This window comes from Mauremys mutica, chromosome 9 (genome assembly GCF_020497125.1).
Source record: "Mauremys mutica isolate MM-2020 ecotype Southern chromosome 9, ASM2049712v1, whole genome shotgun sequence".
Lineage (NCBI taxonomy): Eukaryota > Metazoa > Chordata > Testudines > Geoemydidae > Mauremys > Mauremys mutica.
This window is the reverse complement of record NC_059080.1, coordinates 3,421,682-3,436,646: the sequence shown is the minus strand read 5'-3', so window position 1 is coordinate 3,436,646 and position 14,965 is coordinate 3,421,682. Positions and strand designations below refer to the sequence as shown.

Here is a 14,965-nt window from a genome sequence, read left to right as displayed (position 1 = left end):
GAATAATTTTACACTAAATTCAAATCTTTTATATTCTAGAAAAGCTTTTTATGTTTCATATACTTATCTTCATAAAAAAAATAGTCTCAAGGAGAAAACATCAATTCTACTCAGATGTACTTATGAACACTTAGGGAAAATGTGCTTTAAGTCTACATGTGTACATCAAGGGGTCTGGGTTAAACTAAACACAATAGTGGAAGGAAATGTACTATTATATAAAGTTTAATATCAGAAAACAGTGCTTTAAATAATGTCAGGGTCCTTGCTGGGCTATACTACAGCCCAAGAAAGTAGAATATCAATAAATTAAACATATTTTAAGATAAAGAAATGGGCAAGGAGAAAAGGAAAGTGATCAAGAACAGTCAGCATGGATTCACCATGGGCAAGTCATGCCTGACTAACCTAACTGCCTTCTATGGTGGGATAACTGGGTCTGTGGATGAGGGGAAAGCAGTGGACGTATTATTCCTTGACTTTAGCAAAGCTTTTGATACGGTCTCCCACAGTATTCTTGCCAGCAAGTTAAAGTAGTATGGGTTGGATGAATGGACTATAAGGTGGATAGAAAGCTGGCTAGATCGTCGAGTTCAACGGGTAGGCTCCATGTCTAGTTGGCAGCCGATATCAAGCGGAGTGCCCCAAGGGTCAGTCCTGGGGCCAGTTTTGTTCAATATCTTCATTAATGATCTGGAGAATGGAATGGATTGCACCCTCAGCAAGTCTGCAGATGACACTAAACTGGGAGGACTGGTAGATACGCTGGAGGATAGGGATAGGATATAGAGGGACCTAGACAAATTAGAGGATTGGGCCAAAAGAAATCTGATGAAGTTCAACAAGGACAAGTGCAGAGTCCTGCACTTAGGACGGAAGAATCCCATGCACTGCTACAGACTAGGGACCGAGTGGCTAGGCAGCAGTTCTGCAGAAAAGGACCTAGGCGTTACCGTGGACAAGAAGCTGGATATGAGTCAACAGTGTGCCCTTGTTGCCAAGAAGTCTAATGGCATTTTGGACTGTATAAGTAGGAGCATTGCCAGTAGATCGAGGGACATGATCATTCCCCTCTATTCGACATTAGTGAGGTCTCATCTGGAGTACTGTGTCCAGTTTTGGGCCCCACACTACAAGAAGGATGTGAAAAAACTGGAAAGAGTCCAGCGGAGGGCAACAAAAATGATTAGAGGGCTGGAGCACATGACCTATGAGAAGAGGCTGAGGGAACTAGGACTCAGAAGAGAAGAATGAGGGGGGATTTGATAGCTGCTTTCAACTACTGGAAAGGGGGTTCCAAAGAGGATGGATCTAGACCAGGGATGGGCAAACTACGGCCCACAGGCCACATCCAGCCCGTCCTGCCCAGCCCCTGAGCTCCTGGCCCGAGAGGCTCATCCCCAGCCCCTCCCCTGCTGTCCCCCCTCCCCCGCAGCCTCAGTTCGCTCGCTCCGCCACCGGCGCAATGCTCTGGGTGGCAGCACAGCGAGCTCCTGGGGCAGCGCAGCTGCAGAGCCTGGCCTGACCCAGTGTTCTGTGCTGCGCAGCTGTAGCGCTGCCAGCCACCGAAGCTCCAGGCAGCACGGTAAGGGGGCATGGAGCAGGGGGGGTTGGATAGAGGGCAGGGGAGTTCGGGGTGGTGGTCAGGGGGCAGGGGTGTGGACAGGGGACGGGGCGGAGAACAGGGGGTTGAATGGGGGTGGGGAGGTGGATGGAGCAGAGAGGGCAGATAGGCGGTGGGGGCCAGGCTACGATCCCCTCCCTTAACCGGCCCTCCATGCAATTTCCGAAACCCGATGCGGCCCTCAGGCCAAAAAGTTTGCCCGCCCCGATCTAGACTGTTCTCAGTGGTACCAGATGACAGAACAAGGAGTAATGGTCTCAAGTTGCAGTGGGCGAGGTTTAGGTTGGATATTAGGAAAAACTTTTTACTAGGAGGGAGGTGAAGCACTGGAATGGGTTACCTAGGGAGGTGGTGGAATCTCCTTCCTTAGAGGTTTTTAAGGTCAGGTTTGACAAAGCCCTGGCTGGGATGATTTAGTTGGGGATTGGTCCTGCTTTGAGGTGGGGGTTGGACTAGATGACCTCCTGACGTCCCTTCTAACCTTGATATTCTATGATTCTAATCAGATTATAGAATTTTTGGATAGAAAGTGTCCAAAATGCTTATCAAAACAATATAGAAAAATTATCTGAAGAAAAGTCACACCATTGGACAGAACTGAAAGAAAAGGCTTCTCCCTTGCTTCAAACTTGTAAAATGGTATCATCAGTAATATTGATATAATATGGAGATTAAGTGTATTGGCAGGTTAAATTGGTATGGCAAAAGTATAGTTTCACATCTGTTTGCACCATCAAAAATTGGTGAAGCAATTTCTTTGACAGGAGAAATTCAACAGATTTTAGAAAAGTACAAAAATTGTGCAGATCTTTAGAAATAATGGTATTAACTTTATCCTTACAAATGTTATCACCAGCCTGGCCTACTTTGCTGAAAGTTCATTAGCCTTCACCATTTTTGGAAAGCATACGATTATAGTGTTTGGGTAAACATTCCATAAATACTTACAAGCTGCATCTAATCACACTCAAGATATTGTTACTGGCAGTATTAAAATCTCCTTTACTCTACATAAAATTAACCAACATACATCCTAAAAGGTATTGTATTAGTTTCACGGGCATGGCTGTAAAATGAAGGGAAAACTTGAAAATAGTAATTGCATTTTCCATCTTTTACGGTTCAGTGTTTTCTGTTGTAGCTATGCCATCTATGATACTGGCACAAAGCCTTCCTGAGTTTATGGACATACACCATCTCAGAAAAATTCTCTTACTTTTCACACACCACTCAACCAATTAAAAAAAACAAAAACGAAACATTTAAAGTGACATTTACACTAGACAGAGGAAAAAAGAGAAACAGATGTTACTAGAAACATTAGACACAACGATTAAGATACAAATATTTTATTTCTTTTACAAAAACTAAGCTTTTTACAAAAACTAAGACATACGAATAATAGGACGTCTCAGTGGGGGGCTGAAATGGCTTGTAGTCCTGAAAACACTGTAGCATCAATATTATGGATCATCACACTCATTTGGGAAAGTTACAGGGCTCAGATTTTCAAAGGAAAATAAGGATATGTCTACACATAAAGCGGTGCAGCTGTGCCGCTCTAGCGCTGCAGTGAAGATGCTATCTACACCCACAGGAGGGGTTTTCCTGTCAGGGTGGGTACTCCACCTTCCTGGCAGACAGTAGCTAGGTTGACAGAGCCCCTAAGAGATGTAGTTATAACAAGCTAATTTCCTAGCATAGACCAGGTTTAAGGAGTTTGATGCGCAAATCCCACTGAAATGGGCATTTAGTGCCTAACTCTTATAGGCTCATTTGAAAATCCCACCATAAATCTGTTTTATGATGTTAGAAAGAGAAAAATGACCGTCAGGTACACCGCTGTGAGTTGTGAAAAAAAAGGAATGGATTGTCCAATACTCTAGCACACGCTGCAGCAACAAATACACAGAAACCCATTTTTAAGTGGGCTTCCCAGTCTTGCCGAGCGTGAAAACTTCCAATAGAAGGACAACTCGGACCAGCAGACTAGCTGCCAGCCCGGATAAAGGCAGGGCTCCACTTTCCCCATCTCTTTCCATTAAACATAAGGTCTCCTGGGAACCTGCAACACAGGCCCAGTGCCAGGAGCTTGGGAAGTCCTGTCTGATGTACACTTGCCAACGGGGCTGATAGGTCATTTCACACGCACCCAGAGATTAAGTTAATGTCGTTTGTAATCGGTGGAAAGGCACTTGGGTGCTGCGGGATGAAAGGCGGCTGCCTCCGAACAAAGCCAAGTCCCGTTGAGCGCTGAGGGGGCAGCCCTGGCCCGGCGGATGCGGAGGGCAAAGCCCCCTACCCGCCCCCTTGCCCGAGCCAAGGCTTTGGGGTGCCGAGACCCCACATACCCCCCAGCCCTGCTAGGGAACAGGGACCCTCCCCCACCCCCGGCGGGCGCGGCGTCCGAGCGGAGCCAGCATGGGGGCGACACCCCCCGCTCCCGCCGCTCTCCCGCGAGCCGCCCCGGCCAAGGTCCCGCCCAAGGACTTCCCGGACCGGGCCCCGGCCTCCCCCCGCGGCCTTGTCGGGCCGGGCCGGGCCAGACACGCGCAGGCCGCAGCCTACGCCCGGATTGAGCTGCCAGCGCCCCCCCCCCGCGACACCGGCCCGGCAGCGCCGCTTCCGGGGAAGGAGCAGGCCCCGCTCCCGGCCTCCATTTCCCGCCCGCCCCGCTCACCTGCATGCCGGGCACCTGCACGGCCACCGGCGAGTGGGCCATGGCGGCCGGGCGCCGCCCGCGGCTGGCTCTGGCTGCGGCTCCGGCCGGGAGGGGCTGCCTGCGGCGGGGCCTGCAAGGACAAAGCCGGAGGGGGGCTGGTTAGGCCGGGCCAGGCTCGGTTCCGCTCCGCTCGGTTCGCCGGGCCGGGCCCGGGGCTCACCTGGCGGGGGTCGCTGCGGGGCGCCTAGCGCCGCTCTCCCATGCCCGCGCGGCGGGGCTCTAGGCGCGGCCTGGCCGGCGGCTGCCGCCCGCTCTGCCCATGGCCCCGGCGGGGTGGGGCGGGAAGGTCCGCGCGGGGCGGCGAGGCCGGGGCTGGGCTCAGGGCGCCGCGGCGGCCAGCGCCATGTTGGGCTCGGGGAAGCTGTTGTGCTGCGGCGGCTCCGTCCTTCCGTCTACTGGGCTCCGGCCGCGCGGGGTGGAGCCGCCGGGACACGGCCCCGCGTCACCCGCCCCCCGCCTTCGGGGCCGCCCACGGGGAGGGGAGCCGGGGCCGCGGGCGGCGGGCGGAGCCCGGGGTGGGGGTGAGGGGCTGGGGCTGTCGGTGTGCCCGCACCCCCAGGCTGCCCTGGGGAGAGGAGACCTGCCCCCGGCACTGCCCTGGGCCTCGCCCCGGCGGGAGCCGGAGCCAGAGCCAGAGCCAGACCCTTGGGAGACAGGCTGGGAGTGGGACTCACAGAGCTCACATCCTGTTCCAGTTCAGGGCCCCAGGACCAGAGCAAGCCGGCGACTCCCTTCAGACCTGACCGTCCCCAGTGCCCCGGGCCAGGCCCATCCAGGAGGCAGGTCCCCAGGGATGCTATTTATCAACTACCAGGAAACTTCTCCTCCCCAACCTCTCAGAAGACCTGCCGTGTTCAGCTGTCCCGTGGCACTTGGTCTCTTAATGAAGATGGAGTTGATCCAGTATATGAAGGAGATTTGGAGATCCTTTGAGGCCATCTCTCAAGCTGGGAAACTGCCTAGTAATTGTGGCCTTTTGTACAGGCTTCTCTGTATTTAACTACTAGGTAGATATTTAACTTGACATCCTGGTAACATTTACAAATGCAAGTCTTATGTTTTGATTTGTTCATCCAGTAGTCCACAGTTCTTCCATATCCTCGCTTCAGGAGCATGCAGAGTTGGCAAAGTCCTCTCTTGTCATTGGCTTCCCACTGCTAGCCACTGCTGGTGTGCTGAAACCAGCGCTCACTTCATTGTGGCTCAGTTTCTCTGCTTGACTGGCTGCCTCCAGCAGAACTGTAAACACCAACTTTCATTCTTCTTTTAGAACTTAACACTGGACTGAATTTCACTGTCCCCCCATTGGAAAACACCCAGACATAGCAACTTTTTTCTTTTTATATGGGGGAGGATAGCTCAGTGGTTTGAGCATTAGCCTGCTAAACCCAGGGTTGTGAGCTCAATCCTTGAGGGGGCCACTTAGGGATCTGGGGCAAAAATCAGTACTTGGTCCTGCTAGTGAAGGCAGGGAGCTGGACTCAATGACCTTTCAGGGTCCCTTCCAGTTCTATGAGATAGGTATATCTCCATATATTATATTATAGCTAGCTCATCCCCTAAGATGTGAACCAACTCCTGAGTTTCTTCTTCCTTATCAATAATTTCCCCCTCTTGACACTGATTTTTCAGTTGTCCAGCTCCAGTTATTTCTCTCAGCTGCCACAGAACCTTCTGACCCTACACTTTACCTCCCTCCTATGATGGGCAATGCTGCTTTGTGTCTGAAGGGAAGGAAACTTTGTACTTCAGGTGACATTTCTCTGTACTTAGCACCCTGTGGTCATGTATAGTTATAGGTGAAACCTACTATAGTGCCTCCACAATAAGTCTAAAATGCCTTTTTATCCAAAACAGTCCTGTCTCCTACAATGTATCAGCTGCACTGAAAATTTACTCCATTGTCTGATGCCTCCATAATCCAAGTGTGCTCAGTGCCTCCTGTGATATAGAAGAGAATTGAGATTGTTTTGAATTAGGCAGTACTTTTTCTTTCTAGCTGTGGATCAAATGTTCTGTTTTTATATTTATGGGACTGTGTAGGATAAAAGCATTTGGAGTATCTAGTTGCTTTTTTGGGCCCCTGGCTATCATGCTCTCTCCTCCCCAAATATTAAAATTGTGCCCATCATCCTTATAAAAGCCCTTATGCAACTGTAGTGACAGAGGGTTAAATGCTGGCTCCACTGAAATCAATAGGAATATAGCTATTGACTTAATTGGGGTCAGGGTTATACCCATATGGAAATACCTGCATCAAGATCACAGCCTTTTCACCAGTGTGGGCCACCCTGCCTACATTAGGGCAGGGCCATCCCACTCATATGGGAAATCCTTTCCAGAGGCAGTAGACCTCCTCCATTCACCTGTGAAAACTACATGCACTTAAAGCCCTGCTTGCAAGGGAGGTCCCTGAAAACTGATAGGAGTTCCATGAGTTCATAGGGTTGGTGCATTCCCCAGGCCAGGAAATGGTTTACTTCATCCAATCCAAGGGTGTAGGAACTAGGTTGGACGGTTACACAAATCATACCTACCACAAAATAGTTATTTAAAGGATGTTCCCTTATGCAGGTTTCATTTGAAGACAGTATTTTTAAGTGGCTCCCACTTTTTCAACATGAAGCACTGCCTGCTACATCCAATATGGCACTGAATACAAAACATCTCTGTTTAAGTTAAGGTTGGGCTAAAACCATCTAAAGCCAAGAAATTCAACATTAATGCAGATGTTCCATCCTTAACTGACTGTGGTTTAAAATCAAACAAAACCCCACAATGATGTTAGTTAAGGATAAGACTTGTGGCTTAAATTGGAACTTTCTGACTTGTTGGTTTGTTAAAATGTTAATTTCCTTCCCACCAGCTTAAAAATATGTATTTTTAAAAGCCTTCTTAGTGAAAGTTATAAAATGCATGTTAGTTACCTGGAAGCCTGTAATGAGTCCAATCTCATGGGTAGATTACTTAAAGTGGGTAGTTTCTGAGAGCTTGTACTGTACGCCAAGATTCAGGAATTGTTTTGGCCGAATAATGAAACCTTTGAAAGTGGGAGATTTTGTTAATAAAGGACCTGACCCAACCTTAACTGCAGTGTACAGCAGTTTATAGTTTATAAAATTTAAAGATCTCCGTTTATCAGATTTCTGAATAGTGCAGATTCATTCTGCTCATTAATACTTAATTTTGTCTCTATTTTTATATTTCAGTGGTCCAGTCATAACTCATCATGACTTTGGAAAAATCCCAGTATTTGTGGTAGGGGTTGAAATTTTTTCAATCTGCTAATTCATTACCGCACAGCCTCCCTTCTGTTCCTCTTCTAAGTCTGATGTTGACTGCTGATTTTTCTGCACTAGTTGTCCTCTGTGTTGTTCCTTGGAGCCCTAGATGTTAGTAATCCCAGCATAAATTGGTTTTACTCTTTTCTCTCACACATTCCCGTCTGAAAGCCATCCCTACATCCTATGCACCCCTTTGATTCTATGATAATACCAAAGTAACCCTTTCACTAAAAAAAAATCCACATCTGTTTAGTGCCCACATATTGAGTCCTTTGGTTCTCCCTCCACTCGTAACTAAAAATCTCAGAGAAAACCTTTTTCTCCAGATGTATGCAAAGTAAATATCCCTACAGTATTTGATGCAGGAAGAGAGGAGCTTATTGTAGCACTAAAAGAGTTACATGCTCTTTGCTATGTGACACTGTACCTGCAGTGGTGCCGATGATAAAAAACAACGGGAAGGGTGTTCCTTTTCATTTGGCACAAAATGGGGAAAAAGTGAAGCTCTCATGTCATTTTGAACTTGCTGCCCTCCCTCCGCCATCTCCACCCCCCATTTATCTTTCACATGAGAGTAGCAATGCATTAGCTACGTAGTGCTCCGCACCAAGAACACTGCAGCGATGCAAACTTTCACTAGGAGCTGAGGAATATTGACAAGGAGAGTTTCGAGCATGGATATTGAATACTGAAAGAAATAAAGTATGAGAAGTCTTTATACAAAGTGTACATTCTGCATAGAAATCTGAAACAGAGAGACAGACTCCATTATAGGAGCTGACTGGTTTTCTATTTAGGGAAAACTCAAGTAGCAAAGAATGTTCTTAATGATGCACCATCTGGAGATTTTGCCACTTATAATGCCCTGAAAGCTGCAGTTTTTGCATCTCCTGTTGCCATTATGTCATTGCAGTTGATGAGTCGTACAGGGGTGCACTCTTCAAATGTCAAGTTGAAAATCTATTAAAGATCACAAAAATAAGTTACTAGTGCAGAAATTCACTAAATACTGCTAGCTGGTATGTGGTACCCAGAGTCTGAAAACAGGTATTCAGCCTGCGTTATTACAAGATACAGCATACCACAATATTATCTGTAGATTCATTGGGAAAGAACCACTGAAACTTCCAGGCGATGTGGACTTCAGATTCTACAGATGTCAACCCAAAATCTCATAAACAAGGATTTCCAACTTCTTCCCATATCTATTCCTGAATATAATATGAAATCTTTTGTAACCAGCTTCTTGAATGGAATGCAAGGAGGAGAAGGGTAAGTTGGGTACGAATGATAAGTATATTTTCCACAGTAATTCTATTTGGTCACATACACGGCAGATTTGTGAATCGTTGTAGTGACAGGGATGTCAGGCTCTAGGTTAAAATGTAAAAGTAGAAGGTTCTAGTAGAATGTGGCAGTGAGTCAGTGACATCACATTCAGTTAGGAGACTGAGAGAAAAACCCGAGAGGGAATTATGACAAAACAGCTGGTTGTGTAATGACTGAACTATCAAGCCAGGATGTGAAGTGGAGGAATCTTAGCAGAAGAACCAAGTAAATTGTTAGAGAATTATTTACCAGCCTGTAATTAACTAGTACTAATGCTTTTACTAATTAAGAAGGCTCAGATGGCCTATTGCTTATGCCACCATATGAAAAGCCTGGTAAGTCCCTGTTGCCGTTGTTTCTCCATATGAGCTTCTCAAAAACAGGCACTTCACATACAGGACACAATATAAAAAGACCAAGGAAACCCTATAGGAGGGAGCAGATGAATTTCTGTAAGAGAAAAGCTGTTGCTATGTCATTGGCCTTAACGTGGCTTTAATTCTCTCTCTTTTTCCTGAGAGTTTTTCTTTGACACACACTATAATCTTTTTTAGTAGGAACAAAAAGCCGTGAGTTGACATTATTCAGGTGTTCTATATTAGATATAAGGAGGGTGGATAGGGAAAAACAGTGGTGAGTCAGTACAGTGACTAAGAGTTAGGAGCAAACTGAACTACTTGATCAGAAGTTCAAGGTATACTGTTCACCTTCACTGCAGTGAGTTATGTATTTTAATACAGAAGCTGGTTTAAACAAGTCAATCTTCTGTAGATTAAATTCATTCTGAAAAGGTCAGAAACTAGATAATCTTGCTGCTGAAGGCACAGTATTAATATCTAGGTCTCATTTTCTTGACTGCTTTGGTATGGAGAGAGTGCTCTAACGGAGTGTGATTTGAACAATGAAATACTCACACCCACTCTGAGTAGAACAGATTGAAAAAAGTTTAATCAAGGCTGGCTGGTTTCAAAAGGCTGGTTATAGATGTGAACTGACTTCTTTCTTCAAATAATTATTCCTGTTAAACAAAACAAATTGCACCGAATGCCAAGGACCTAACTTTAACCTACAGAAGCTAGCACACAACTCGGATTACTCCACACTAACTGGAGTTCTCCAAAATGTTTCATTAATACAGCTACACGCACTTGTACTGTGCATGTTGTGTACCAGACAATCTGTGCTACCCTGCACTACAGATATATCCGATCCAAACGTTTGAGTGCAGTACAATAGAATAGTTTACACAGTTCCCAAGGCCCTTTTTTATTGTGCCAGAAAAGTTGTCTTTTATTGAATTATTTATTTATTTGGGCCTATGGTTTCCCTCTGCAGTGGTTATACACACAAGCTAGTTTGCACTGTAGTGGAAGCCAAGACTCCATATTTCTATTCTTGGCTCTACCCCCGACTAGCCATATGGCCTTTGGAAATCACTTCACTTCTCTTAGCACCATATCCTCATCTGTAAAATGAAGAGGATATTTACCTACCTCGCAGGGGCCCAATCCTGTACCATCTGCGCCACTGGAAGGTTAGTTTGTTAGCTTTCACCAATGAAAGTGTTCATGGATTCGCATCTCTGCTAGCACAGTTACTTATGCTTTAAGAGCCCCTTCCCCTAGTCTAATTTCTCTTCTAGAAGGAAATGAAATTTCACCAAAGCTCACCCTTGGAATACAAAAGTAGTGTGAACACAACCATAGAAGGGGTAAAGGAAGTCAGTGAGAGGCTCTATTGCTGTTTTATCATTCCTCCATCCCAGGCAGTGTTTTATTTCATCATATCCATGTCTGTCATTTTTTTAATAAAACACATACTGTATTTATAGAATTCAAAAACATTTCTATATATAGGAGCAACAACAGGAAGCTGGCTCTGAAGAGAATTCCTATGCTAAAAAAGCATCCACTCCAGGCGTATGTCACAGTAGTACCCAAGTGAATTTCCAAGTGGGATTTGTCCAACATACCATCCGAAGCATACATCTGGGAGGAGAGCAGTGATGGAATGGTGCTCTGGTACTTTCTGTGAGCAGATCATCCTTGGCCCACAGAGTGGGAATGCTGATCCACACCTGCAAAAAAGAAATCAAGAAGCCAGAGAGGAACAACTTGGGAAAGAAAGGGTAATGAGACAACAGGCGATAAAGGAGAGATGAAGTAGGGAAGAGGAGAAACAACCAGAGAGGAAAAAATGGGAAGAAAATACATCCAGCTATGAATGACACCTCTTGTCAGTCCCAGACGCGAGACACTGCCTCAAGAAGGGGAGCGTGTACCCTCCAAACACTAATGCATTTCTGGTTCACCCCAGCTTCAGTTTATCTGGTTGCAACTGCAGCAGTTGAGATACAGGAGAGTCCAGGGAAGGGCCAGGTTACATGAGCTAAAGGAGGAAAAGTCGGGGGTGGGGGGGAGGGAATGAAAAGGAAGACAAAACAAACAGCTAGAGAAGAGGGAGGGTATTACTTGTCATTAGCCATTAAAATGCTGTTAGTCTTTAAAAAACCATTTTGGGTGGGGAGTCCCCTGACTCTCAGCACCCCACCAAACGTTTGGGCTAAAGAACTTCCAGCACTGTCAGTTTTCTTTCTTTGCATTTCCCCGACCTCTCCAACCCCCATTTTCTTCTGAATCAGCTGTAGTGATAGTGCCTCCCTCTTGGGCCCTGGCTGTACTTGGCTCCTAGAAAGCAGCATTCACACGCGACGGCAGCCTGAGAAAAACGTTGAAAAGGAATTAGAGACATCTCTGTTGAAATAAACATCTGCTCTACGTTTGGTATCGTGGCAACAGTGCTCACAAAAAGTACGGGCAGAACTCCAAGGCTGCCTGGCAAATCACAGCTATCAGTACCTGTTGAAAAGAGGCTGACAAAGCAGTCACTGAACAGGGGTGGGGGGTGGCAGTGTGGAGAAGGATGCTTAGAAACTAAAACTTCGGCCAAACAATAGAAATAAAATTATACTCCACTTGGAAGAAGATTGCTGTCCCTTAGACGATGCACACAGGCCACAAAGAGTGGCTAGCCGACCATAAATAGAATTCGTTCATACTGTACTATCAATGGGGAAGACAAAAGAGTGCTCTTCGCACTGGATTGGTGATGGCTATCAGCCACTTAAGATGAAAGAAGGAAACAAGCAGCTAGATTGGTTAGAATGCGCCTCTACTCTGAAAACGATGACTAAAAATGGGCACCTTCTTACTCAGCTGGTCTGGTCTTTTTGTGCATTCAGTCACCTATTGATAAATCTCTCTCTAGTTTGATGACAGAAGCATTTCTTGCTTTTTATTCCTGTTTCACTATAGAGCCAACACAGCTAAGAGACAGGGAGCTGGATTCTATTCTGTATTGCTCAACAGCAAAACGTGTTTATTGAGTTCTGATCAGTTACACCCATTGGAACCACTCAGAGTTTACTTTGCCTTGTATGACTTTTCTTACCCATGTTGGTGTTCCAGGTGGGAAGAATGCAGCTTGGCTTTTAAAGCCCAGCCTAAATTCACAGGTGATGTCAAGAAGGAAATTGATACATTCTTGGCATAAGGAACAGAGGCAATAATCAGGAGCAAAGCATTCATTCTTCACAGGTTCCAAAGGAGACTGCTTTTTTACCAAAGAACAAATTAAGTCTCCTTAGTGTTAACATGGAACTTGAGCAAAAGAAAAACAGAGCAAATCTCACAGAAAAATTACCCGAAGCCTCTGGTTTGTGAGAGCCCTGGGTTTAATTTCTCTCTCTCATTCCCTAGGCTGGCAGATGGAGAGGAGAGCAGCAGACATACAGATGCTGGCCATGACACAGGGCCTCAAAAGGTGTTGGATATAGAGCAAGAGACCATCAGGACTTCATGAGGGACAGAAAGGAACTGGAGCAGAATGGGGAGGGATCAAGTGAACCACAAGAGGATGAGAAGAGAGGAGACGACGTAGACATATTTGCAAATTTGACAGCAAAATAGAGGAAACAGGGCAATCCAGATGTAGTCAGAGTATTTCAGAATAAGAGACAACAGGGCTAGTACCCCATAAAACAATGCTAGGATATTAGTCTCCACTTGAGCATGTAAGTATTAAACTAGAGGACTTCCTTGCCTCCGCAAGGACCCAGACAACCCAAACCTATTCAGACTGTTAGCAAGGAAGCAACTAGTAAGATAGAAGTCAGGTGCAAAGGGAGGAACCGCTGTTGTAGGCCCTTATTCTGCAATAGAAGCCATGTGGGCAGACCCTTGCATGTGCCTGGCTTCAAGAGGATTCCACATATGAGCAAGGAGCCACCCTGCCTGGATCAGGATCATTGATGAGCCAGAAGTAAAAAGGAGTATCAAAATTGTTGGGCTCAGACTGAAGGTATGTGGTCTCTCTTATTTGCACAAAAGATTTCCTAAATTCAGAGGAAAATACAAAGGGACAGGGCTTCCAGTTTGAGAACATTTATTTAATGTCATTTCAGATTTACAAAGTTATTGATATGGAAAACAGAATAAGTCCACGTGGGCACAATAGAAGGGCCGGGAATCTTTCTGGATGTCAGTACAGCACTGCATAGAAGGAGTATTTTCTGTGAATGAAGCGGTACACTAAAGACCAGATGATTGCCCTATTAGCATGCTTCTCTTCTGACTTTGCTTTGGGAGCTCTCCTCTGGTGGGTCCAGCTGCTCCACACATCCATTTGATTCCCTAGCTCCGATGAGGAAGTCAGACATGGATCAAGGCCAGAAAGCTGATAATGGAGTCTGTAAATGCCAGGAAGACGACTATATGGCCTGTGCACTAGAAGACTATCAATAAAATATGCAAAGCTTGATGTAACCTCTGTTTGGATTAGTGCTTGAATGTCTTTGTTTCCAGGAAAGGCTGACAGAGTTGTAATTAAAATATATGTAACAATGAGGATGAAATCTAGACAAGCACTCTCCTGTGTAGGCAAGTGTTGAGCTCTGAACACTCAGTCCAGGAAACTGTCATTGCAAAGATTAAGCTACATGGCAAATACGAGTGCCGGGGAACGTGGGGGCGGAGGAAGAGGAGGTATAGGAGTCCCCTAGCACAATTCCCTGATAATGAGCTTCTGAATATATGAGCCATTGGTTCCCTCTCTCTCTCTCTCTCTCTCTCAGCGTGTGAATGGGGAAAAGCAGCAAAATAACTTACTGGAGAGTGAGAAAGAAACCCCGAGAGATGTGTCACGAGCACACTCCAGAGGCAGCTCTTCCTGCTATGTTACAAGAGGCTGCCACAGGGCAACATTTTTGCTAGGCTGACTCAGATATTAATGGGAGTCGGGGGGAGGTGGGGCAAGAGACAAGAAGAAGCCGGATTAGTGGAGCAGAGTTAAACTTTCACAAAAGGGAAGTGGGGAAAGCTTGTTTATGAGCTCTTGTGCCAGGAAGTCCTGTGGCTGTTTCACATATTGCAATTGTGCAGCGGGATTAGATTTATTGTTCCTAAGAGAAAACACACACAAATCTCTGAAGAGATGGGCTTACCTTTCATCTCGACGGGCTTACATTTGAGTTTTTTACACTCTCACTGGCTCCAGTCCTGATGCCAGAGTCATCAGAGGTGCACAGGTCCCTCCCTGCAGCTGGACTGCCAGCTAGGAGCCTGTTTCCTAACACTGATGATGAAATTAACATAGCCTATCTGGGTGTTCTTGCAAAAATATATATTCTAGGGTAAAGAAAGAAATGTAATATATTGTGGTTGCTTCAGTTAGTGCAAGGCTGAACCATGCCATGCGACACAGGGCATCATGCATGACTTTGATTCCCATCCATTCTTTACATAATTTCATTTAAACTGGGCCTTTGGATTTTGAGTTGGGGGGAGGGGGGTGACGATACGTGTTTTAGGGCATTGGACAGGCATTTCTGGGGGGTTAAGAAGGAAAGTGGCTCAGTTGGAAAAATGCACATTTTTATAAGTGCAGTATGTAGTTATTTCGGCCCTGAGCCTGCATGACTTTTCTCAATCCATCTAGGGAATTTTGCAG

At 45.9% G+C, this 14,965-nt stretch overlaps 1 protein-coding gene and 1 long non-coding RNA gene across 3 annotated transcripts in view; one reads left to right on the top strand and one right to left on the bottom strand.

The window, feature by feature from the left end:
• The window catches only part of STK26 (serine/threonine kinase 26), a 55,732-nt gene extending 50,624 nt beyond the window's left edge, over nucleotides 1-5,108 (bottom strand). The window contains exons 1-2 of one of the 2 annotated variants that reach the window (XM_045030623.1): nucleotides 5,021-5,108; nucleotides 4,305-4,416 (exon numbers count right to left, since the gene is read on the bottom strand). In XM_045030623.1, coding sequence (XP_044886558.1) covers nucleotides 4,305-4,346 — 42 coding nt within the window. In that variant the 5' untranslated portion in view covers nucleotides 4,347-4,416; nucleotides 5,021-5,108. Of the gene's footprint in view, nucleotides 1-4,304; nucleotides 4,417-4,506; nucleotides 4,760-5,020 lie in introns of those variants that run through there. The other variant, XM_045030622.1, reaches the window with a different exon arrangement.
• Nucleotides 5,019-13,713, top strand: LOC123377576. Its single transcript, XR_006582245.1, has 4 exons — nucleotides 5,019-5,353; nucleotides 7,556-7,604; nucleotides 12,718-13,318; nucleotides 13,422-13,713. It is a non-coding gene; the product is annotated as an uncharacterized LOC123377576 (long non-coding RNA).
• Nucleotides 13,714-14,965: the final 1,252 nt, after the last annotated feature.